The 25,520-nt window shown below is 46.2% G+C and overlaps 1 protein-coding gene across 2 annotated transcripts in view; it reads left to right on the forward strand.

Annotated features, from left to right (window-relative positions):
- Positions 1-3,784: 3,784 nt before the first annotated feature.
- GSDME (gasdermin E) overlaps positions 3,785-25,520 on the forward strand; it is a 49,216-nt gene continuing 27,480 nt past the window's right edge. For both annotated transcript variants that reach the window (XM_066354248.1, XM_066354249.1), the window contains exons 1-3: positions 3,785-3,890; positions 11,758-11,987; positions 17,399-17,591. In XM_066354248.1, coding sequence (XP_066210345.1) covers positions 11,777-11,987; positions 17,399-17,591 — 404 coding nt within the window. In that variant the 5' untranslated portion in view covers positions 3,785-3,890; positions 11,758-11,776. The remainder of the gene's footprint in view (positions 3,891-11,757; positions 11,988-17,398; positions 17,592-25,520) is intronic.

Here is a 25,520-nt window from a genome sequence, read left to right on the forward strand (position 1 = left end):
AGCAAATGGGCGCTTCTTCTATGTGCCCTGGCCGGGAATCGAACCCCGCATGCCAGGCCGACGCTCTACCGCTAAGCCAACTGGCCAGGGCCCCCCCTGCCCGATTTTTAATTGGATTGTTTCTTTCAGGGGGATTCTGGACTTATCAGGGGGATCACTTCATAAATCATATGTCTTGACCACTACACCCCACACCTGAAATTAATATCATATTGAATGCCATCTGTAATGGAAAAATAAAAGAGTACAGATTTCTCCAAAAGTGGCTCCCTAAGAACTAGGAAGTGATTATGGCAGCCCTACAGAGCTGGTGTGTTAAGATGTTCTGTTATGAAATATACTCCATTCATGAATTTGATCACACTTTGCTGGCCTTTACAAGTTGGTTACTCATTAAAGATCCGGGGATAGTGTAGGGCAGTGGTCGGCAAACTGCAGCTCGTGAGCCTCATGCGGCTCTTTGGGCCCTTGAGTGTGGACACAAAGGCCAGCTTAGGAGTACCCTAATTAAGTTAATAACAATGTACCTACCTATATAGTTTAAGTTCAAAAAACTTGGCTCTCAAAAGAAATTTCAATCGTCGTACTGTTGATATTTGGCTCTGTTGACTGTTTGCCGACCACTGTAGGGGATACACGACTCCCCGTCGATGGGTTTCAGAAGTCCCGTAACTTGAAACATTGCTTTTAAAAAGATTCATTATATTTTATATAAACTAAGACTTGTTAGTCCTATGACCACCCCAGTTTATCACCTGGGAAATTCAGTTCCCATACATACAGCTCCATTTTCCTAAAGGGGCATATCTACAGAGAAGTGGGATTACTGAGGTTTGATGTTCTCTTTTTATTCACTTTATTTTCTCACTGGGCTAAAAGTTCCCATCTTGTATTTGTCCATCTATGTCTTCAAATGCTTTTATTTCATGACAATAAACACGGCTCAAAAATAAAACAGGAAAGCGGAGACCCTCAGTTAGGGCTTTGCCAGAATCCTCCTGATCCTGCCGCCAGGGGACAAGGACAGTAGCCCTGGAGAAGGGGAGAGGGAGGAAGAGGAAGGTAGAAGAGGGGAGGAGAATGGAGGGGATCTCTTTACACATAATTCATCCCTCCCTCCCAACACACTCAGGTGTGTTCAAACACTGCTTGGTGATGTGACTCATGGGGCTTCCTGTTCTCTGTTCTGAAGAGTGTGTACTATCTGGTAGTTTAAAAGTTGAGATGGTATCAAATGATGTGTTTAAATCTTGGCTTTTTCTCTTCCTGGCTGGGTGGGCTTTCCAGCTTGTGCCTCATTTTACTTATGTGTAACTTGGACCTGCAACCGGTTGCTGTGAGAATTAGATGAGCCAATCACTGCACGTAACATACTCAGAACCATGCTTGGCAACAGTAAATCGCAAATGCTATATAAATATTAGCTGCTGATCTGATCACTAACTTCCTTAGGCATTTAATTGAAAGGCAATGAACAGGACAAAAAGAATGAAGGAATCTGAAGCCACTGAAGTAACCGTTACACCGGAAAGCCCATGCGCTCTCAGTTATAAGGGGTAACCCGTGCAGACAGAGAACTGGGCTGGTGGGGTGGGAACCTCATGAACATGCTGTTTATGAGGATGTCCTTAAGATGAATGGCCCATGTGAGGAGGTAGTAATCTCTGATAGCAAGCCAGAGTCATCACTAAATGATTTATTTTTTTTCTGTTTCTGAAGCTAGAAACGGGGAGAGACAGTCAGACAGACTCCAGCATGCGCCCGACCGGGATCCACCTGGTACGCCCACCAGGGGCGACGCTCTGCCCACCAGGGGGCGATGCTCTGCCCCTCCGGGGTGTCGCTCTGCCGCGACCAGAGCCACTCTAGCGCCTGGGGCAGAGGCCAAGGAGCCATCCCCAGCACCCGGGCCATCTTTGCTCCAATGGAGCCTTGGCTGCGGGAGGGGAAGAGAGAGACAGAGAGGAAGGAGGGGGTGGGTGGAGAAGCAAATGGGCGCTTCTCCTATGTGCCCTGGCCGGGAATCGAACCCGGGTCCCCCGCGCGCCAGGCCGACGCTCTACCGCTGAGCCAACCCAGCCAGGGCCTCACTAACTGATTTTATAAAGATTGAGAACCACTAGCCTACATGAAATGTCGCTTGACGGGGCCAGGAAAGTGATTCATTTTTTTCTTTCAATACCTAATCTCTTTGGGAAGGCAGGGGGCCTCAAGAGGACCGCAGTTCTCCGCGATTTCTATTCACTCACTCATCCAACAAGTGTGCACCTACCTGTGCCAGGCACTGCGAAGATGAGTGAGACTCACAATTTAGTTGGAGAACAAACAGGAGGATACTTTAATTAATTAAACAACTATGTACTGACTACCACACTTCGAGTACTATATTAGGTGATGGGTAGAGTGAACAAAACAGACAAAAGACTGTGTCCGCATGGAGCTGACATTCCAGGGAAGGGAAAGATAAACTCCCGAATGAAATAAGGATGGTATGTACATATAATCTATTAGATGGTGATCAGTGCAAAGGAGAAAAATAAAGCAGGAGAGAACTAGGAATGTTCCTGGAGGTTGGTGAGTTGCTTATTAATTTGAATACAGATGGTTTCTGACTTAGCATGAGTTGACTTAACCCTTTTTCTACTCTACGATAGTGTGAAAGCAATATGCAATCAGTAGATTGATTTACATCTAGGACTGTGCAGCAGTAGGCCACTCTCTGGTGATGCTGGGCTGTGGCAACCAGCCACAGCTCCTGGTGAGTCACACCATCGCCAGGGTAAACAATCCTCACCATACAGTGTATCTGATGATTCTGCCCAACTGGAGGCTGATGCAAGTGTTCTGAGCATGTTTAAGCTAGTTAGACTAAGCCATGATGTTTGGTAGGTTAGGTGTATTAAATGCATTTTCAACTCAAGGTATTAATATTTTCAGTTCATCTAGGTTTATCTAGATGTAGCCCCATCTTAAGTTGAGAAGCATCTAGAATCAGGGACGGCCTTATGAAATAGGAGGAGGTGGGGTAACTGTCATCTAGTGATATACTGAGCACGTGGGGCCCAGGGGGAGAGCCCTGTCTCTTCCCTGGCCCTGGTGAAGAGAGCAACAAAACTCAATACACCTGGGCGTAAGTTCTCAGAGGACAGACATTTATTTTCTCTCGTGCATTGGTACAGACTGAAGAAATAAATGTAAGGTTGAAGGCAGTCAATCAGCAAGCACCCGCTGGGCACCAACTATGTTCACACTCGTTCATTCCGTATGTGAGATGCTGGCTTCTGTCCTCGAGGAACTCGGAATACAGTTACTGAGTTATTAATGAGCGTCAGGACTCAGTGTAGCCCAGTCACAGCACGAATCCGGACACTCCCAGGCACGGACATGAGAGGCTGTCCCACAGGCTGGAGAGGCCTCGGTGGGGCCGTGAAGCCACAGTGCCAGTCCACGTCCACGTCCCACTGCGGGTGGCGGGTCCAGGCCATTTCCCGGCGCAGCGCCCGAGCCCACTGCGCTGCGGCGGGAGGGGAGCCCCTGGGGCGCAAGCGGCCGGCTCCGGGGCAGTCCCCCAATAAAGGGAACCTTCGGGCAGGTCTCGGGACGCAGCCAGCCGTCCCCGGCCCCGTCTCGGCTGCATCCCGGCCCTGGCCCCTCTGCGCCCGGTGGCTCTCGGCTCCGGGCTGCCGCGCCCGCCCCGCCAGGCCCTCCCGCTGCCCCGGCCGCCCCGCTCAGGGGGCGGGGACGAGCAAAGGTCCGCCGACCGGCCCTCGGAGCCCCCGCCCCCGGCCCGCCCCCCTGGGCTTCCTAGACTCGGGCCCGAGCGGGGCGTGGAGCGCGGAGCGCGCGCCTTCTGGGACCGGGTTGCGGGGACCGAGCTGCGGGCGCGGAAGGTGAGTGCGCCGGGCTTCGTCCGCTGCGGCTCCTGCGGGTGCCCGGTGCGGGCGTCCCGCTGCGGGGGCGGGTCCGCGCGGCGCTCTCCTCTCTGGGACACCTCTCCCTGTCCCTCCGATGGGAGGCGGGCCGTCGTCCCCCCGCAGCTGCCCAGCTGACCGCGTCGCGCCCTCCTCTCCCCTTCACTGTCCCCGATCCCGTTCCCATCCCCCTCCCCGCTGACACTTCCTCCCCTGCTTGTTGCAAGGGCAGCTGGTACCTCCGTCTTCCCGCGCCACCACCCCTTCCCCACTCCTTCTTTCTTTGTTCCGGCCTCCCCTCCGGGTGTGCGGGAAAGGCCGCCGCAGACCTGGGATTCAGTCTGTGCGCGGGAACGAGCCGCATCCGCCCGCCCAGGTCTGGATGGGGAGGGAGAAGGCCTGGTCACCTGGTGTTCTCCGCGGGGGGTGGGAGGCCAGCACAGCCGCCCGCCGGGCTTCCTGGGGCCCGCACGTGTGGACTTCAGATCCCCCGGGGAGCCCGCTTCCCACCCGCGCCCGCGAGGTGAAGACGGGAGGGCGCTCGGGGCAGAGCGTGCTAGCACCTCGCTCTGAGACCACTCTGTGTTCAAGGGCGTGAATGCGACGACGGGGGGAGGCGGGTGTCTGACGCCCCTACCCTCGGGAGGCAGATAGGCTGACAACCGAGTCGGGGCGGAATGAAACAAGTGCTGCGAGGTCAGAGACAACAACTGAATACATTAGTCAATGAATTGGTTTCAAATCCAGCACCAACGTGCTCCTTCCTCTGTGGAAGGAAAACAGCCGGGAGAAGTTGAGCCCAGGCAATTAGAGAGATCAGAGAAACAGTCCACCTCCCAGCTGCAGCCCCGAGCTCGTTTGCTTTAAGAAGAACCTGTATAGTTTCCAGAAGTGCTTTTCTTTTTTGAACCCTAAAGGGGAGCAGAGGGGTCTTTTCTAGTTTTAATCGGTCTCTCTTTTGTTATCCCCTGCACCTCCCGAAAGCCATTGCTGCTTCATCCTGACTCTCTTTTTCTAGCTCGGGCCTGTCTTGTGACCATCATTTTTTTTTTTTTTTTTTAATTTCACACACTGATTTTTATTTGAGAAAGAAATGATAGGGTACGTGGTCTTTAGTTTGCCTTATTATAAAAGTGATCCCAGGTGCTGGGCCGTAAGCACCGAAGGCAGAAAAGCATGACACCTGTTCAGCAGACTGTTGCACTTGGTTATGGAGAACACTGAAGATAGTTCGGAATGCACTGCAGTTACTGTGAGACGGGTGCAGCACTGTCTCATTTCCCTGGGTGGTGAGGAAATAGCGTGTTCCATAGCCATGGTTTGTGCTTTCACCATAACTGAAGTTGACCCTTTCAAGCACGCTTTCTTCCTTGACAAAATGAGTCATTTGTAGCCCAAATTAAAAAAAAAACAAAGAAACAAGGGCATCAACAGAGTAGGGTGGTCATGGTTCAGGCTGGGGAGGCAGGTCTGGGTTGGAATCTGGGCTCAGCATTAATTCTTTTAAATTTTATTTATTTTTTAGTGAGAGGAGGGGAAGCAGAGACAGACTCTCGCATCTGCCCGGACCTTGATCCACCTGGCAAGCCCACCAGGGGGCGATGCTCTGCCCATTTGGGGCACTTGCTCTATTGCAACAGGAACCATGTTTTAGCGCCTGAGTCAGGGGCCATGGACCCATCTTCAATGCCCGGGCCAACTTTCCTCCAGTGGAGCCTTGGCTGCGGGAGGGGAAAAGAGAGACAGAGAGAATGGAGAGCAGGAGGGGTGGAGAAGCAGATGGGCGCTTCTCCTGTGTGCCCTGACCAGAACTGAATGTGGGACATCCATACTATGCTGGCTGGTGCTACCACTGAGCCAAACGGCCAGGGCTCAGTATTAATTCTTAATGTGACATTTAGTTCCTTCCCAGAACACATTTAGAGTAGAACAAGTTGGGTTTGTTGCTTGTCACATGGAGGGAGACCTCATACCATGGGGAAGCCCCGGGTTTCTCAGTATATGGGTGTTAGAAGTTAAAGGATTTGGGCTTGGAGGTGATTTGGGGGAGAGTTTAGGAGAACAAGACTTCGCTCTGATGGATGCTGCCAGGAAAGGGAGGAGATTGTATTGAGTATCTTCCTAAATCTTTCCCCAAAGGAGGGCAGAGTAAAGCTGCGGTCGGCCAGGAAGCAGCAGACACCCAGTAGCCAGGATTGGTGGAGAGAGTGGGGGAGTTTGGTCATTGTTGTGGTTCGGACAGGGTTCATATTTGGTCTGTGGTCAGATAAGATCATGAGAGGTCTTGTTTCTGTCTTGATTTGTCACGACCAGGGTGGCCTGGCCTGATGTCGCTGTTCTGTGACATCGTTCATGTTCGCCAGGAAAAAGCCAGGCTGGCCCCTTGCAACACCAGCGCTGAGAGTGCCAGGCCAGTTTCCAGATGTCAGGGCTGCTTCTTTTTTTTTTTTTTCTTGTGATATTGGGCAATTTCTTTGAACATCTTTGAACTTCAGTTTCCACATCTGTAAAATGTGCCAATGTCTACTTGGGTCGTTGTGAAGAGTAAGTGAAGAAATGCGTGGAGAGGATTTAGCCCAGTGCCTGGCACACAGAGCAGGTAGTTAGTATGCAGTTACTCCTACCCCTTCTTGATCTAGTTTATTTTGATGTGGAGGTTTCTTCCCTAGAACTGTTTGAGCAGAGGTCCGGTGATCAACCAGAGCTGCTCCACAGGAGAATCTTGAATTGGATACGAGAGAGAACTGGGTCCTTTCCAATTCAAAGATTTGATGCTCTGTCCCTCTGAATCCATCTTAAGAATGGACACTAGTTATTATAGGATATTCTCATGCAATTGTTCCCCTGGCAACTATTTTTAGGCTTCTTTGCTCCAGAGCCCACGGCCCCACTGGGCCACATGCTTTTCTGACTTTGTGTCATCTTGCTTTCTCGGTCTTTTCCCTAGAGGTGTCCTGTCCGGGAGTCTGATTCAGGCTTGCATATCCTCACCACACTGACTGTGCTGCTCTGAGTTCAGCTTTGAGCTGGGAAGCCAGAAGGCAGGCGAGCAGGGACTATTTGCTGATCGAGTTCTGAGGGCCCAGTGTGAGATCCGTGGGTCTGGTCAGCCACAAAGTGCAGTGGGTTTTTGGCCATGAGCATTTGAGCCAGATCTTTCCTGGGGCCATTTTCATCTACTTTTGGGTGGGAACATTATGGAATTTGAAAATGAAGTCTGATTTCTGGTTGAGATGTTTTTTGTGCTTAATTTAAGGCAACACGAGTTTTAGATCCTTCAGTTGGCCCTCGGCATATTGTTTAGTTTTTCTGGCCAGTTATTTCAGATATTTGAGAATGGTATTGTAGCTTATTATCTCCCAAAGCCATGTGACAAACCACTGTATTAAATTTCTAGCCTGTATCCTACCTGATTTATTATATCAAACGTTCCTAGGAATAAAGAGAAAAAACAGTAGAAAATAGGCCAACGACATAGTTAAGAAAAAGAAATACGCAGGCTTTAAACAAAAGATGCCTCACTCCATTTGTATTAAAATAACTTAGAACTGTACTGAGATGCCATTTCTCACCTGTGAGACTGACAAAAATACAAACATTTGATAACACATTGTTGCTGAGACCGATTCTTCCAGATCTTATTGGTGGGACTGCAAACCCATACAGCCTGTAAATTCTAGCAGCGTTCACCCACCAATCTCGCAGTCTCTTCTAAAAGTCTCCCTTCAGGTGCCCTTGCCCATGTGTGAGGAAAACATACATTCAGGAGTGTGTAGTGTGGCATTTTTATAGTAACACGAGTGTAGAAATAACCCAAGTGATTGGCAGTGCAGGACAGATTAGGTAAGCAGTGGTATAGCCACGTGATGGCGTATGATGCAGCCACAGAGAAGGTGACGGCATGGAAAGAGCTCCGGGATAGATTGTCACATGCCAGAAAGCAGAGCAGTGCGCAGACTCCTTTTTGCTGGTATCTGTATGAAGAAACATGGCGGGTGGGGGGGACCTGGGTAGAAATGGGATTTCTTGGTGCATATCTTTTTTTTTACAGAGACAGAGAGAGAGGGATAGACAGGGACAGACAGACAGGAACGGAGAGATGAGAAGCATCAATCATTCGTTTTTCGTTGCACATTGTGACACCTTAGTTGTTCATTGATTGCTTTCTCATATGTGCCTTGACCGTGGCCTTCAGCAGACCGAGTAACCCCTTGCTCGGGCCAGCAACCTTGGGTCCAAGGTGGTGAGCCTTCTGTTCAAACCAGATAAGCCTGCACTCAAGCTGGCAACCTCGGGGTCTCGAACCTGGGTCCTCGGCATCCCAGTCCCACGCTCTATCCACTGCGCCACCGCCTGGTCAGGCTGGTGTATATCTTTATACATAATTTAGATATGTGAGCCATGAAAATATATCATGCATTCAAACAGTATTAAAAAGAAACCTCTAATTTAACTTCACAGGGAGAATATTCCCAGAGTTCCTTGATTGAATAAGCCTGAGTCTAATAAAAACCTACAAAGCCATGGCCACCGCCATTAACTCTCCCTAAAGCGACCTCCCCTGTCAAGAAGGAAAACTGGCTGTGTTTGATGTTAGACCAAAAAAAAAAAAAAAAAGTTGGTTTAGGAGTTCTGTCTCCATCCTCGAACCCCTCTGGGGAGAATTGGTGTTGGTGACCAAGGCTGTTCACAACAGATGGGTGTTGTGATGTTTTACTTGTTTTTGAATGGCAGGTTTGATTTGGCTTCTTCAGAGACCTGTTTGATCTGAAGGCAAGTTAGTGAACTAACTCCCTTCCGGGTTGTCCCAGAAAAGAAGCCATAGAAATAGAGATCCTGACACCAGTGGTAAACTGAGGCAGGTTCCGCTGTGGCTCCTTTCTTGGACAAGCAGGGTGAATTCATTCAGATCACTGGGGAGACCTTATTTCTTGAAAGTTTTCCCCCCTGTGTTTGGCAAAGGGAACCTTGCGCCTTCTCCTAGATACGATCTCAGCAGGTACTGTGTTATTGTTCCCCAACGAGCAAGCCGCTTCCTCCTGGATTCCCGCTCTGGTAACTGGGTCCCTCGTCCTTGTCCTTTGTCCCTCCGCACTCAAGAACCCTGCACTCCCGCGCAGGAGCCAATCCCGAGCCTGCAGAGCGGCTCCAGGTCTGCGGAGGAGGTGGTGATCGGCATCTCCACACAAAACGCGGTATCCTGGACATCAGCGCTTGCTGCTCCCCAATCTGGCTCTGCTTTCTGTTCTGCAACCCCAGCGCCTCCCGCATCCTCGCGGTGCTTGTCACCTGCTTACTGCTGCTGAGCCCACTGAGTGCAGCGTGGATGACGGATGACGCCTGCCTTCTGTGGCCCCAGGCTCCTCTGTATTAGAATTTAGATGCCTTTTTCTCACTTCATTCCTTGTAGCAATCTGTGCCAACATCCAGGTAAAACTTAGCTGCTTTCTTCTCCACCTGGCCACAAACTAGTAGCTCATTAAGGAGGAAAACTTTGTTTTGTCTCTGTATGCTAAGTGCTTAAACACGGTACCTGTGTACTTAAGAATAATTAATGAATGAGTCAATAAATGTTTTGAAGAATGAATGAGTGGCCTATTGCATGTAGGACTCTTATGTTTAGTATAGTGAGAGATAAGCTGATTAGAGAAGAGAACCGGAGCATACTTACCCAGTTTTCCTTCTTTGCAATTTGCTGTTTGCCAGAAAGGCACTCTTTGCATGTTTTATTTATTTATTTATGATTTATTATTATTTTTTTTTAGCGACAGAGATGAAGACAGAGAGAGGGACAGATAGAGACAGGCAGACAGGAAGGGAGAGAGATGATAAGCATCAATTCTTCATTGTGGCACCTTAGTTGTTCATTGATTGCTTTCTCATATGTGCCTTGACTGGGGAGCTCCAGCAGAGCAAGTGACCCCTTGCTCAAGCCAGTGACCATGGGGTCACGTCTATGATTCCACGCTCAAGCCTGCAACTCCGCTCTCAAGCTGGTGAACACATGCTCAAGCTAGATGAGCCTGTGCTCAAGCTGGTGACCTCGGGGTTTCGAACCTGAGTCCTCTGTGTCTCAGTCTGATGCTCTATCCACTGCACCACTGCCTGGTCAGGCACTTTTTGCATGTTTTAGAATCCCTTCCTTAAATAGTCATTCTAAATTGTTAATATACAAGAACAGGGTTAAGCAACAACACAGTAATCTAAGAAGATATTTTTAGAGAAGAACTAGTGATAGGTAAGAGAAATGTTTTCTGATTTCCTAGAGGAGATTTATTACTTAATGTCTAAGATTGCTCCCAGCTCTCACATTCTGTGATTTTTAAAAAAGATTTTTTTTTTATTGATTTTAGAGAGAGGGGAGAGAGAAAAAGGAGGGGAGGAGCAGGAAGCATCATCTCAGAGTAGCTGCTTCTCAAATGTGCCTTGACTAGACAACCCAGGATTTCGAACTGGTGACCTCAGTGTTCCAGGTCAGTGTTTTATCCACTGTGCCACCAGAGGTCAGGCACGTGGGTGATTTTATTATCAATGTTATTGCCATACACCAGGGAACAAACACAAATAAAACACAGTTTTTGTTCACAAGACAGTTTATCCTTTGACCATGGATAGTTTTTTTTAAAAAATCTTATTTTTGTTTGTGCTTTTTTAGGTAAGAATGCTTATATATGTGTGTGTAGACATGTATGTTAATGTATTGTGAATTGTTTATAACCTTCGCTCATGTTTATACTACAGTATCATTAAAACTTTATCTGTAAAAGTTTTTTATATAGTATTCTAGTTCTTTGTTACTTTGTTATAAATATTACAAGCTTTTTTTCATTTGTCTTCCTAAAGACCTTTTGCATTTACAATTTGTACAGATATTTGTATTTTTTCTAGCTTTTTTATGGTTTCATTTTTCCTCAGAAAAATAAATCGAATCCATTGAGAATTTGCTCTTTTGCATGGCATGAGGTCGGGATTTGGCTTTATTTCTTCCAGATGATTAGCCAATGGATCTAGCACCATTTATCGAATGGTCTATAACTCATTCACTGAATATAGTCCTTTTATATGTTACAATAGGGCATTTCTTTCTTCCTTCAGCTGAAGAGTGACTGGGCCTTTATTTCTGGGATTTTAAAACATGCAAAAAGTAACAGCTTAGATACTTCCCACTTATAAATAGGGGGGAAATCCCAGAGTGTAGAGAGAAAGTACATCTGACTCTTCAGAGAAGTGGTCATGAGTACGATTCAAATTGGGGTAGTCAGCATGTTGTTCAACAAATATTTCCAGGTCTCTACCTTCCAAATATTCAGTGTAGAATTGTATTTCCTGACCATTATGATTGGCTGAAGCTACGTGACTAATTCGAACAAATTGTGAGTAGCCATTTTGTGTGTCAGTTTGGGGCCAGAGCATTTAATTGCCTGTGTGAGACTTTCCAGAACTCTCTTTTCTTTGGGGTGATGACTGACAGTGCTCAGGATGGTGGCTGCCCCTTCGGTCTGGATCCCTGAAGGACCATGGTGGCAAAACTCTCCTGTCGTCCTATTCTGGACATGTGGGGTGAGAAATAAATAAACCTTTGTTGTTATAAGCCACTAGGATTTCGAAGTTGCTTGTTTCTGAAGCATAACCTCACCTATCCTGACTTCTACACATTATCCCCTTTCAGTGTTGCAATTTGATTTCTTTGTCATCCACTGAACTCAGGCGAGAGGTTTTCCTAGAGAGAAGGTACTTTTTCCCATGTATACTGATTGATACTGGAAAGAAAATCAGGTAATTTTAGAAAAAAGTCACAAAATGATAACTTCTTTAATTTGGGGGTAATGTTATTTTTTTTTTCCAGGTAATCTGGAGTTCTCAAAATGTTTGCCAAAGCAACAAGGAATTTTCTTAGAGAAGTCGACGATGGAGGCAATCTGATTGCAGTATCGAACCTGAATGACTCCGATAAGTTACAACTTCTAAGTCTGGTGACCAAGAAAAACAGATTCTGGTGCTGGCAGAGACCCAAATACCAGTTTTTATCTGTCAGTCTTGGAGATGTGCTTACGGAAGACCAAGCTCTGAGTCCAGGTACATTTCTTTTTCTTCTATTTCACAATCAGTCCCAGAACAGATGATGACGATTCTTCTAGAACCCATGTTGTCTTGAGTGATGATGAGGTGATACCATTTGATATTTTTCTGTTTCATTGCCTACCATCTTTAAAACATCTTTTCTTCAAATGACGAAATTCTGCAGACCTGAACTGAAAGGTTATAGTTTAGGAAAAAGTAATATTGCAGTTTTGGATATAAAAATGACATGCCCATTGTAGATGTTGTGACCACGCAACAGCTGTGGCATTGACCTACCACCCAGAACTGGTTTGGTGTGGAGGCTGATGATGCCGCCTATCTGTCAGGAGGGTGTAGAGTTTTATTCCTCATGTAGTGAAGCTTTCTGGGGAGAGCACGGCAGGCTCCCAGGCTGGTCCATAAACAGCTAGAGAAAAGGGGGATCAGGAGATGGAGTCAGCTCTCATTGTGACGAGGAGGTGGGGTGAAGGTTCTTCTGCATGTCGGCTGGGGCTTGCAAGGGTTGAACTTCCTGTCCGTGCCAATGTCGACTGGGGCTTGCAAGGGGTGAACTTCCTGTCCGTGCCAATGTCGGCTGGGGCTTGCAAGGGGTGAACTTCCTGTCCGTGCCAATGTCGGCTGGGGCTTGCAAGGGGTGAACTTCCTGTCCGTGCCAATGTCGGCTGGGGCTTGCAAGGGGTGAACTTCCTGTCCGTGCCAATGTCGGCTGGGGCTTGCAAGGGGTGAACTTCCTGTCTGTGCCAATGGAGGGGGCACCTGGATTTCCTTGCCAGCTTGCCCAGGTGTGGAACAGAAAGGGAAGAGAGCAGGCTTAAAAGCTGTCAGCAGTAAACATCAAAAAGAGAGTCAGGGCCCTGGCTGGCTGGCTCAGTGGTAGAGCATCGGCCCCGAATGTAGATGTCCTGGGTTCGATTCCTGACCAGGGCACACAGGAGAAGCGCCCATCTGCTTCTCCACACTTCCCCCTCTTCTTTCTCTCTCTCTTCCCCTCCCGCAACCAAGACTCAGAGCAAAATTGGCCCGGGTGCTGAGGATGGCTCTATGGCCTCTGTCTCAGGCGCTAGAATGGCTCCAGTTGCAACGAAGCAACACCCCAGATGGGCCAACTGTTGCCCCCTAGTGGGCTTGCCAGGTGGATTCCAGTAGGGCACATGCCAGAGTCTGTCTCTCCACTTCCCAGCTTCCCACTTCAGAAAAAGAAAAAAAAAATAGAGTCATGCAGTCAGACTCCTTATTACCGTCAAGTATTTATAAACATAGAAAGACATGAAAATAAACCAACAAAAATTCTCCCATCAAGTGTTAATTCCCATTAATTCTTGGATTGTAGTCTGTTTTTCCTCTGCATCTAATTTTTTAAAAATAAAACTGGAAATATATTACATGTCAATTTTATATACTCCTTATTTTTTATTGAACCTTGTATAAGTGGTCCTTCATAGATTTAAATATTTTTAAATACCGTTTTCAACAAACACATACCGGTAGTATTTCTTTTTGTGTTTCTACTTTACTTTGCTTAACCACTTTAATTTAGTGCTTAATAAATAAGGCTGCAATGAAAATTTTGATATGAATTTTTTTTTCTCTGAAGTTAGAAGTGGGGAGGCAGTCAGACAGACTCCTGCATGCGCCCAACTAGGATCTACCTGCATGCCTACCAGGGAGTGATGCTCTGCCCATCTGGGGTGTTGCTCCATTGTAACTGGAGCCATTCTAGCACCTGAGGCAGAGACCATGGAGCTGTCCTCAGTGCCCGGGCCAACTTTGCTCCAATGGAGCCTTGGCTGCAAGAGGAGAAGAGAGAGACAGAGAGAAAGGAGAGGAGAAAGGGTGGAGAAGCAGATGGGTGCTTCTCCTGTGTGTCCTTGCCGGGAATCGAGCCTGGGACTTTCACACGCTGGGCTGATGCTCTACTGCTGAGCCAACCAGCCAGGGCCTGATTTGAACTTTTGTTTTTGTTTTTCCTTTAAGCAATTGCTTTAGCATAGATTCTTTTTTTAAAAACTGATTTTAGAGAGAGAGAAGTGGGGAGGGGGGAAACATCAATTTGTTGTTCCACTTACTTATGCATTCATTGGTTGATTCTTGTATGTGCCCTGACCAGGGATTGAACCTGCAAACATGGTGTGTCAGATGATGCTCTAACCAAGTGAGCCACCCAGCCAGGGCTGGTATAGATCGTTAAAGATAGAATTAATGCACAAAATGTTGGGAACTTTTGAAGGCTTTAGGTACTCATTACTACACTACTTTTTGGAACATGATCATTATCAGCTCTTACTTATTGGACTACATGTTGTCCAAGTCCTCCTTCAGTTCTCAAGTTCTCTAGTTTTGTGAGTGCCTCTCTACTAAAGGGCAGGAGAGAGAGAGGCGATAATGAGCTGACTTTCTCCCAGACCAGCATTCCAGCCAGGGCTTTCCGCCACCAGCCTCATTATCAGAGCTGTCGAGCGATGGGTGAATGAATTGATACTCCTTTTATGTAATCTCCTCCAGCCCAAGATAGATCATGGGCCCCTGAGTAATTAGAATTTCATCCCTCTGTGCTGTTGAAGCGCCTCTTTTGTGGTGTCCTGAAGAGTCATGAAGATGCATGTGAGATGGGTGAAGTTGGCTGTGGTCACTGCAGTGAAGGAGTGTCAATCATCTTAGGGCAGGGCTCACCCCTGGTTCTGTGTCCTGTTGGTATTAGGACTGTGACGAGAGAGGTCCTCTGCCTCGTCCGCAAGCAGATCCAGAATGCTTGCCCCTTTGTTATTTCCTACCACTCGCAGCAACGCTGGACTGTTCGCATTGCCCAGGGATGTGAAGGTTGGAGGGGTGGTGACGTGGTTGTTGTCCCGTGGTGGCCTGTTGGTTTTCTTGTTCCTTCCCTTCCCCCAGCAGCAGCTGATGACTCGAGACAGAAGTGTGCACAAATGACATCTCTTTGGAGGTGTATCAGAGTGGCTTTTTGGAATACCATAGATAGTCTCGGTTGTCCTCACCTGCTGTGGGGTCTGTTCTTAGGGACAGAGTCTCCAGGAACGGTAATAACCTTATTGAGACCAAAACTGTGACTTGAAGATAGAATTTCTGTCTGTGTAGCACTTTTTACAGTCTAGGACTGCCCTGTTTATTAGAAATGATATCGTTGGCCCTGGCTGGTTGGCTCAGCGGTAGAGCGTCGGCCTGGCGTGTGGAAGTCCCGGGTTCAATTCCTGGCCAGGGCACACAGGAGAAGCGCCTATCTGCTTCTCCACTCTTCCTCCTCTCCTTCCTCTCTCTCTCTCTTCCCCTCCCACAGCCAAGGCTCCATTGGAGCAAAGTTGGCCCAGGTGCTGAGGATGGCTCCATGGCCTCTGCCTCAGGCGCTAGAATGGCTCCGGCTGAAACAGAGCAACACCCCAGATGGGCAGAGCATCACCCCCTGGTGGGCACGCCAGGTGGATCCCAGTCAGGTGCATGCGGGAGTCTGTCTGACTGACTCCCTGCTTCTAACTTCGGAAAAATGCCCAAAAAATGCAAAAAAAAAAAAAAAAAAAAAAAAAAAGCCAATGTTTTGGCCTAAACCCCATGCATAGACTGAGTACCCACTGTGTACCAGGCCTAACATACATGCTTTACATCCATGGACTTGAAACAGAATCCTTCAGGTGGCTGTTATTAATTATCTCTAAATTATGTATGCGAAGCCTGAGGCTCAGGGAGATGATTATCACCTGAGGTCCCCTGCTGGGAACATCAGTAAGAAAACCTTGAAGTCTAACACTGCTCTGTGCTGCTTCCGAAGGCATTTCCTCCACCGTCTGTATTCTACAAGGTGTGAAGAGAAAAAGGTTTTGAATTAGGGGCATTTTCACAGGCCTCTTCTTTTTGCTGGTAATGGTAAGAAGATGATTCTCTGCTTTGTAAATGTCAGAGATAATGAATGGTTATTAAGGAATGGATTTTCTTGCCTGGAGGGAAAGAAATACAGGTGTTGGGGGCAGTGAGTGCATGGAAAGAAAGAAGCCCGTCAGACTCCAGGTGGATTTGAATCTTTTATGAAGTACCAGGAGGGCCTTGGGTCAGGGAGATAGAAAAAGCCAAGCGTGAAGTTCCTAAGAGACGCTCAGTGTATGTTAGGGAGTGATGATGACAGAGTAGTTTTATGGTGGCATTCGGGTGGATTAAAAATCCAAGCAGTAGAAATATGGGATAGTAGAAATATGCTGGCAGTTCAAGCATGAGATCACCAGATGTGTATCTTGAGTGTTCAGATAAGAAGGGCAGAACTCGAAGGCAGTCAGTCAGTAGCGATCACCTGGATGTGACCAGATGAGGCTCACGGCAGCTCCCAGGAGACTTGGTGGAGGCTATGACACCAGGCGGGTGGTAGCATCTTCCTTAGCGTCTGCGGAGCCCGGGAGGAAGAGTGGAGAGTCTGGGGCTGTGTGTTCAGGACGGGTCTGAGGGAGGGCAAGGGCCACGCCCACCGGCTAGAGGGAAGACGGAGATACAGAGCTGCACGTGACAAGGAGTTGTGTAACCGGGTAGAGGTCAGATATAAACCGATAAGCCTGGGAGGGGAATTATGGGCAGGGAGAGGGTAATGAAGGTCAGGAGCCTGGTGGGTGGGCAGGGGAGATCCCCAGGGATAAGCCCAGGTGGCCAACCTGCTAGACACTGAGTAAGGCTGGCCATTCGAGTGCGTGTCCTGGGCTGGGCATGCTGTTTTTTCTCTGTTCATGTCATCTTTGTCTAGTCTCTTCACCTTGGAAAAGCACACATTTAAAATGTCCTCTTTCTTCACCAGGATGATGGTTAAATGGGTATTACTTTAAAAATATTCATTAATTCTACAGATACTGTATGTGTACCTGTTTATACATGTATGTATTGGAAGGGAAAGTTGAAAAACCAGACAGGCACAGAGGAGAGCCCCCGGCCACCCGTTCACGCCAGCTCTCAGGTGACGCCCAGGTGTGCGGGCGCCATTCTCCTTCGCCCATACACGCGACCTGGTGGCCCCCTCCCGTTGTGGAGGCAAGCCTCACGTTTCCCACCATCTCCGCAGGATTAGAAAGCTAGGTGACCTACAGCAGTGGTCCCCAACCCCCGGGCCGCGGACCGGTACCGGTCCGCAGAGAAAGAATAAATAACTTACATTATTTCCGTTTTATTTATATTTAAGCTGAACGATGTTTTATTTTTAAAAAATGACTAGATTCCCTCTGTTACATCTGTCTAAGACTCACTCTTGACGCTTGTCTCGGTCACGTGATACATTTATCCGTCCTACCCTAAAGGCCTGTCCATGAAAATATTTTCTGACATTAAACCAGTCCATGGCCCAAAAAAGGTTGGGGACCACTGACCTACGGCACAGAGGTGGTCGTACTGTCATCAGATTCCCTTGCATGTCTCATTCACTCCAGTGGTCGTGGAGTCGGACTTTGTGAAATACGAGGGCAAGTTTGCAAACCATGTGAGTGGAGCCATCGAGACGGCGCTGGGGAAGGTCAAGCTGAACGTTGGCGGCAAAGGCCTGGTGGAGAGTCAGTCCTCGTTTGGGACCCTGAGGAAGCAGGAGGTGGACTTGCAGCAGCTCCTCGGAGACGCCGTTGAGAAGTAAGGGGAATTTTGTTTGGCGCTTTGGATTTTGCCGCGTCTCACATTTAAAGTTGAGTCTTTGTAAAAGGTTGACCAATGGAAACTTGGCAAATCAACAAATATTATGCAATGCTTGTGCTGAAACTTAAATTTTTTTTTTTTTTTTAAATTACGGTTGACATAGTGATCCAGTTTTACTCTTTTGCATGTTATATTAGTTTCAGGTTGTACAACTGAGTGATTAGACCATACTGTATATAATCTATGAAGAGATCATTCCAATATGTCTAGTACCCATTTGCCACCAAACGTAGTTATTACAATATTATTGGCTACGTTCCCTATGCTGTGCTTTACATTCTGTGACTGTTTTTTGACTGGCAATTTGTACGTCTTAATGTCTTCCCCTTTTTCACCCAGCCCTCCAACTCCCCATCCGGCGACCATCAGTTTGTCTCTGTATCTTATGAGTTTGTTTCTGTTTTGCTTGTTCACTTATTTTGTTTTATAGATTTCACATGTAAGTGAAATGATAATGGTATTTGTCTTTTTGTGTCTGACTTATTTCCCTTAGCGTGAAATACCCTCTAGATCCATCCATGTTGTTGCAAATGGCAAGATTTCATTCTTTTTCACAGCCGAGTAATATTCCATTGTATAGAGGTAGCACATCTTTATCCATTTGTCTGCCAGTGGACACAGGTTGCTTCCATAGATTGGCTCTTGTGTAAATAATGCTTGAAATGAACATAGGGGTGCATATGTCTTTCCTAATTAGTGTTTTGGATTTCCTCAGCTAAATACCCAGATGTGGAATTGCTGGGCCATATGGTAGTTCTAACAGTAAGGAACCTCCTTACTGTTTTCCATGGTCTCTTGGCCATATGTATATGGTCTTTGGAGAAAAGTCTGTCCAGGTCCTCTGCCCATTTTTTCATTGTATTGTTTGTTTTGAGTGTTAAGTTGTAAGAGTTATTTATATGTTCTGAATGTTAACTCCTTATTGGATGTCATTAGCAAAATTCTTCTCTCATTCAGTAAGTTGTCTTTTTTTTGTTTGTTTTTTGCTGGCTTTCTCTGCTGTGCAAAAACATTCTAGTTTGATGTCCCATTTGTTTATTTTTCCTTTTGTTTCCCTTGCCTGGGGAGACACATCCAGAAAAATGTTCCTAAGAGAAATGTCTGGGAGTTTATTGCCTGTGTTGTCTTCTAAGATTTTTATGGTTTTATGTGTTTAATCCATTTTGAGTTTCTTCTTGTGTATTATGTAGGAAAGTAATCCAGTTTTATTCTTTTGCAGGTATCTGTCCAGTTTTCTCAGCACTATTTATTGAGGAGACTGTCTTTATCTCATTGTATATTCCTGTCTCCTTTGTCAGAGATTAATTAACCATATAGACGTGGGTTTATTCTAGGCTCTTTATTCTGTTTCATTGGCTATGTCTATTTTTATGCCAGTACCATGCTGTTTTGATTACTGTAGCCTGGGAGTATAGTTTGGTACCAAGTAATGTGATACCTCCACCTTTGTTCTCCTTAAGGTTGCTTTGACTAGTCAGGATCTTTTCTGGCTCCATATATATTATAGAGTTGTTGTAGTTCTGTGAAAAATGCCTTTGGTATTTTGATAGGGATTGCACTGAATCTTTAGATTCCTTTGGGTAGTATGAACATTTTAATGATGATAAGTATTGCTATCCATAAACATGGTATATCTTTCCATTTATTTGGATCTTCTTCAATTTCTTTAATGTTTTATAATTTTTGGAGTATAAGTCTTTTATCACCATGGTTCAATTTATTTCTAGGTGGTTTTCCTTTTTTCTTTGTTTATGTCATTGTAAATGGGATTGTTTTTTAAATTTATCTTTCTAATAGTTTGTTATTAGTGTATAAAATGCACCTGATTTTTTTTTTTTTTTGTATTTTTCTGATATTGGAAACAGGGAGGCAGTCAGACAGACTCCCGCATGCGCCCAACCGGGATCAACCCGGCATGCCCACCAGGGAGCGATGCTCTGTTGCAACCAGAGCCATTCTAGCGCCTGAGGCAGAGGCATAGAGCCATCCTCAGCACCTGGGCCAACTTTGCTCCAATGGAGCCTTGGCTGTGGGAGGGGAAGAGAGAGACAGCGAGGAAGGAGAGGGGGAGGGGTGGAGAAGCAGATGGGCGCTTCTCCTGTGTGCCCTGGCCAAGAATCGAACCTGGGACTCCTGCACGCCAGGCCAATGCTCTACCACTGAGCCAACCGGCCAGGGCCTGCACCTGATTTTTGAATGTTAATTTTTATCCTGCTACTTTACTGAAATCATTTATCAGTTCTTTTAGTTTTTGGTTGAATGGTTAGGGTTGTCTATATATAAATGTCATCTGCAAATAATGACAGTTTTATTTCTTCCTTACCAGTTTGGATGCTTTTTATTTATTTATTTTTCTTGTCAGATTGCTGTGACTAGGACTTCCAGTACTTATTATTGAATACAAGTGGTGAAAGTGGATATTCTTATCTTGTTCCTGATCTTTTTTTTTTTTTTAAGATTTTATTTATTGACTTTAGAGAGAGAGAGAAAGGCTAGAGTTGGCAGGGAAGAAGCAGGAAGCATCAACTTGTATATGCTTCTTCTGTGTGCCTTGACCAGGCAAGCCTTGGGTTTCAAACCAGCAACCTCAGCATTCCAGGTCAGTTCTCTATCTACTGTGCCACCACAGGTCAGGCTCTTGTTTCTGATCTTAAATGCTTTCTGCTTTTTAAGGTGAGTATGATGTTATTATCATATGTGGCCTTTATTATGTTGAGGTATGTTTCCTCTGTTCCTACTTTGCTGAGTTGTTTGTTATTGTTTTTTTATCATAAATGGATGCTGGATTTAGTCAAATGTTCTTCCTGTGTCTATCAATATGCTCATATGATTTGTATCCTTTATTTTGTTTATGTAGTATATCACATTCATTTATGTATGGATACCAAACAAGCCTTGTATCCTGAGAATGAAATCTCACTTGATCACAGTGTATGATCACTTTAATGGACTGATGAAATCAGTTTGCTAATATTGTGTTGAGGATTTTTGCATCTGTGTTCATCAGGGATATTGTCCAGTAATTTTTTTGTATTTTCTTTGGTTTTGGTATCAGGATAATGCTGGCCTCATAAAATGAGTTTGGGAGGCTTCCTTCCTCTTCAATTTTTGGAATAGTTTTAGAAGGATAGGTATTCATTCTTTTTTGAATGTTTGGTAGAATTTACCTGTGAAGCCATCTGGTCCAGGGCTTTTGTTTGTTGGGAGTTTTTTTGAAAGTTTATTTTTTATTGATTTTAGAAAGAGGAAAGGAGAGAGTGAGAGAGAAACAGGAACATCAATCTGTTCCTGTGTGTGCCCTGACCGGGGATCAAACTGGCAAGCTCTGTGCTTTGGGACAATGCTCTAACCAACTGAGCTATTCATTCGGCCAGGGCGGTTGGGAGTTTTTTGATTAATGATTCGATTTTGTTAGTAATTATCAATCTATTCAGATTTTCTGTTTCTTTCTGCTTCAGCCTTGGAAGATTGTATGTTCCTAGGAATTTGTCTGTTTCTCCCAGGTTGTCCAATTTGTTGGCGTATAATTGTAGGATTTCCTTATAATCCTTTGTTTTTCTGTGGTGCTGATTGTCACTTCTCTTTCATTTCTGATTTTATTTATTTTGGTCCTCCTTTCTTTTTTTTTTCTTGATGAATCTGGCTAAAGGATTATCAATTGTGTTTATGTTTTCAAAGAACCAGCTTTTGGTTTCACCAATCTTTTGCATTGTTTGTTTTGGGATTCTGTGTTATTTCTGCTCTGATCTTTATTATTTCCTTCCTTCTACTCATTTTGGTCTTTGTTGTTCTTTTTCTACTTGCTTTAGGAGTAAGGTTAGATTGTTTTAGATTTTTCTTGTTTCTTGAGGTAATCTGTATTGCTATAAATGTTCCTCTTAGGACTGCTTTGTCTGTGTCCTATGGATGGTGGGTTGTGTTCTCATTTTCATTTGTCTCAGATATCTTTTTATTTTTTTGTATTTTTCTGAAGTTGGAAACGGGGAGGCAGTCAGACAGACTCCCGCATGGGCCCAACCGGGATCCACCTGGCATGCCCACCAGGGGGCAATGCTCTGCCCATCTGGGGCGTTGCTCTGTCGTGACCAGAGCCATTCTAGCACCTGAGGCGGAGGCCATGGAGCCATCCTCAGCTCCCGGGCCAACTTTGCTCCAATGGATCCTCGGCTGTGGGAGGGGAAGAGAGAGACAGAGAGGAAGGAGAGGGGGAGGGGTGGAGAAGCCGATGGGCACTTCTCCTGTGTGCCTTGGCCAGGAATCGAACCCGGGACTCCTGCACTCCAGGCCAATGCTCTACCACTGAGCCAACTGGCCAGGGCCTTGTCTCAGATATCTTTTGATTTCTTCCTTGATCTCCTTGTTAGCCTGTTCATGGTTTGGAAGCATGTTATTTAGCCTCCATGTGTTTGTGTGTTTTTCAATTTTCTGTTTGTAATTGATTAAGGAGCTCATTCTTTAGTCTGGAATTTTTTTGACTGTTCCTATCCTGAGGGGGGAGACTTGAGAAGCACTTTCAAAAGATGTTACTTCAGGCAAATAAGCACTTAAAAAAATCATGGAATTTATAAAATGCCAACAGCAAGAATGCAGTGTCCTGTTTTTGAACATTAATATCAGGAGTGGGAGAGTCACAAACCCTCTGGCTTTTCATAATTTTCTGATTAAGAAAAGAAGAAAGCAAGAGAGAGATTTTGGGCAAAAAGCTGGTTTCAACTTTGAAGTCTCGAGGAAAACCCCATGTCTACTTACTGCTTAGCTTTCAGTAACTACGTTTTACCCCAGCGTAATTCATTATTATTCTTACGTTATGATTACCGGACATTCGATATATATAATAATTTGGTTGAGTGCTTCTATATACCGTGTCCTGTTCGACATGCTGGGCATGCTGCAGTGAACAAATGCCAATGTTTCTGCCCTGTGTTCTAGTGCGGAGAGATACAGAGTGGCCAACTAAGTAAAGTACATAGTAGCTTGATCGGGACCAGTAGAAGAAGAAAAGTATAGCAGAGACGGGAGACAGGGTGTGCCAGTCTGGGGGCGATGATTTGAGAAAGTGGCCAGAGAAGGCATCCTGGAGAAGTTGCCATTGCAGCAAAGACTTGAGGTCAGGGAAGGAGTGAGCACAGTGTATCCTGAGCAACAGTGTCGTAGGCAGAGGTCAGTGTGGCTGGGGCGAGTCAGCCAGGCAAGAGGAAGTGAGGTCAGAGCTGATAAGCGGAGTGAGTGACAAGATCCCAAAGGACCTTGCCGGCCACTGGAAAGATTCTAACTTTTACTGGGAGTGAGATGGGAAGCTGCTGGAAAACTTTGAGATGGGAAGTGACACTGTCTGACTTAGTACCGTATTTCTCCATGTATAAGACGCTCCCATGTATAAGACACACCTTAATTTTGGGTCTTGAAATTTGTAAAAAAGACAACAAGCGTGAAAAGCGCGAAATGCAAGTAAAAAAAAAATCTACAACCACTGTGTAAGATGCATCCAGTTTTTAGACGCCAAATTTTTTGAAAAAGGGTGCGCCTTCAACATGGGGAATTATGGTATTTTAGAAGGCCAGTTCTGGCTGCTGGTGGAGACTGAATGGGCAGAGGCAGGGAATGCCCTTGAGAAGCTATTGCAATAATCCTGAAAGGAATGATGTTTCAGTTTGGGCGGTAACATATGCGCATTTTCATGGGTAATCATATCATCCTTTTTCTTTTAAAACAGAAAATGCAAATCCAAGTAATTGAGAGAAAACTCACTTGGGTTTAAGTAGGGGTGGCTTATCTCCTCTTCCAGCATCCTTGGGGTTATATGAAATATGAAAGACATTCCTCATCAAATGAAGTTATGTTTTAAAACAATCAATGAGTAAAAAATACCATTGAACTCATGTATGAAGCATGTGGTGGACAGGTTTTGCACACACGTTGAGGATGCTTGGGGCTGCTCTTAACGGAGTTGAAAGACCGCGGCTGGTATGGGACTGTTGCCCCTGGCACTTTGTAGGACTCCAGGGCGGCTGGTATGGGACTATTGCCCCTGGCACGTCGTAGGACTCCAGGACTCCAGCAGGAGCTCCCTCTCGGGCCGAGAACTTGAAGTGCTCACTGGTGGCAGGGCCAGGTACCTCTTCCTCTGACAGCCATGACCTTAATTTTCTTTTCTCCATCACTTTTCTTCTTGGCTAGGGGCAGTAAGAAATGCTTGGGACATTGTAAAAAACTGGTTGTTATATTTATTGGAAAATAAAATTTAACTGGGCCTCCTGCATTTTTATTAGCTACGTCTGGCAGATAAGGGGAGTAAGGAACCGGCAGGCGGAGAGCGTCCGGGAACTCTGTTCCCTCCGTCTCCAGACAGCCTTCCACAGCTCACCCCAGTTTGCTGTCCTGTTATTTCGGTGTCAGGAGCTGCAGGTTGGGATGCTCTATAATCCCAGTTCCTGATAGAGGTTTTCAAACCGTCTTTCTGCTTCAGGTGCAGAAGACAGTGCCAGTAGGAAGCAGAGATGGAGCAGTCAGTGAGGTGAGATGGGAGGAAGCCAGGGCTGGCAGTTACAGAGGGGACACGAGGAGCAGAGGGGGACAGGCATTTGCACGCACCTACTGTGCGCCGGGCCCTTAACAGGTGCCATCGTGTTCACTCTGCACCGTGTCCCTTTTACATCGGAGGAGCTAAGGTTCAGCGAGAAGATGTAACTTGAGCTCAGTCCCAGAGCTCAACCTGGACGCCAGGGCTGGGATGCAGCCCAGGGTTTGCTGGCTCCAGACCTGCTCTTTCCTCTACATCATGCTTGGAGCGACTGTCAAGCAAAAGCACTGGCTGCAGAAACAGAGTGAAAATCACAGCAGGGAAGGTAAAGGCAGAAGCAGGAGTCAGGTCTTATCCCCAGTGGGCGGGGCATTGTCCCGAGCAAGCCCTCGTGAGGTGCTGGGTCTGCCAACCTGCAGGTGTCCACACACGGGGCTGAGGTCACCTCGGGAGCATCTCTAGAAACCCTGCTTATAGTAGAGGTGATGGGGAAGGGATGGCCGGAGGAGGGGGGAGGTGACATCAGGAACGTGGTAAAGAACAAATTTAAAGTCTGGAAATGTCAAGTCTAGAAATGGAAGAAGTGTCTTCTCAAAGAGTCACCTCTTGTTCTGTTGCTAAGAGGCAAAGTGAGCTACAAGGGAGGGTAGGGACAGATGACTCTTGACCATGAGATGGAGATAGTAAGGCTGACATTCTTGCTACTTTGCTGGAGTAATAAATTCTTAACTGCATCGTCTGCTTGTCTTTGGACTCCCACAGTGTCGTCGGTCTGATACTCGTGTGGCCTTGGGAGTGGTAGTGCTTCTGAAGTACTGTGTGTTCTCAAGGGCTTATTTGCACTCAGTTATTTTTATTTCAGGTCATTTAGATAAGCTGTCATCTGTATATTATTTTAACCCTCAGAATTCAGGGTATTAGCTTTATTGTCCATGAGATATGTGCACATCTCAAAAACAAACTTCATCTATCCTAGAAAAAACAAGCGTGTGTATGTATAACATTCCTCTAGCATTGCTGGGCGTGAAGGCATTCCATAGGAATGAACCTTCCCAAATACATGGAGTGGACCCTGTTGAAGAGGAGCTTTATGTCTTAAAACATTTTTTTTAAGGGAGAGAGATGAGAAGCATCAACTCATAGTTGCATCAGTTTAGTTGTTCATGATTATTATCTCATACATGCCTTGACTGGAGGACTCAAGCCAAACTAGTGACGCCCTTGCTCAAGCTAGCAACCTTGGGCTTTAAGCCAATGACTGGCCTTTGGGCTTCAAGTCCATGACCTTGGGCTCAGGCCAGTGACCGTGGGGTCATGTCAATGATTCCACACTCAAGCTGGTGAGC

The sequence above is a fragment of the Saccopteryx leptura genome, chromosome 12 (assembly GCF_036850995.1).
Source record: "Saccopteryx leptura isolate mSacLep1 chromosome 12, mSacLep1_pri_phased_curated, whole genome shotgun sequence".
Lineage (NCBI taxonomy): Eukaryota > Metazoa > Chordata > Mammalia > Chiroptera > Emballonuridae > Saccopteryx > Saccopteryx leptura.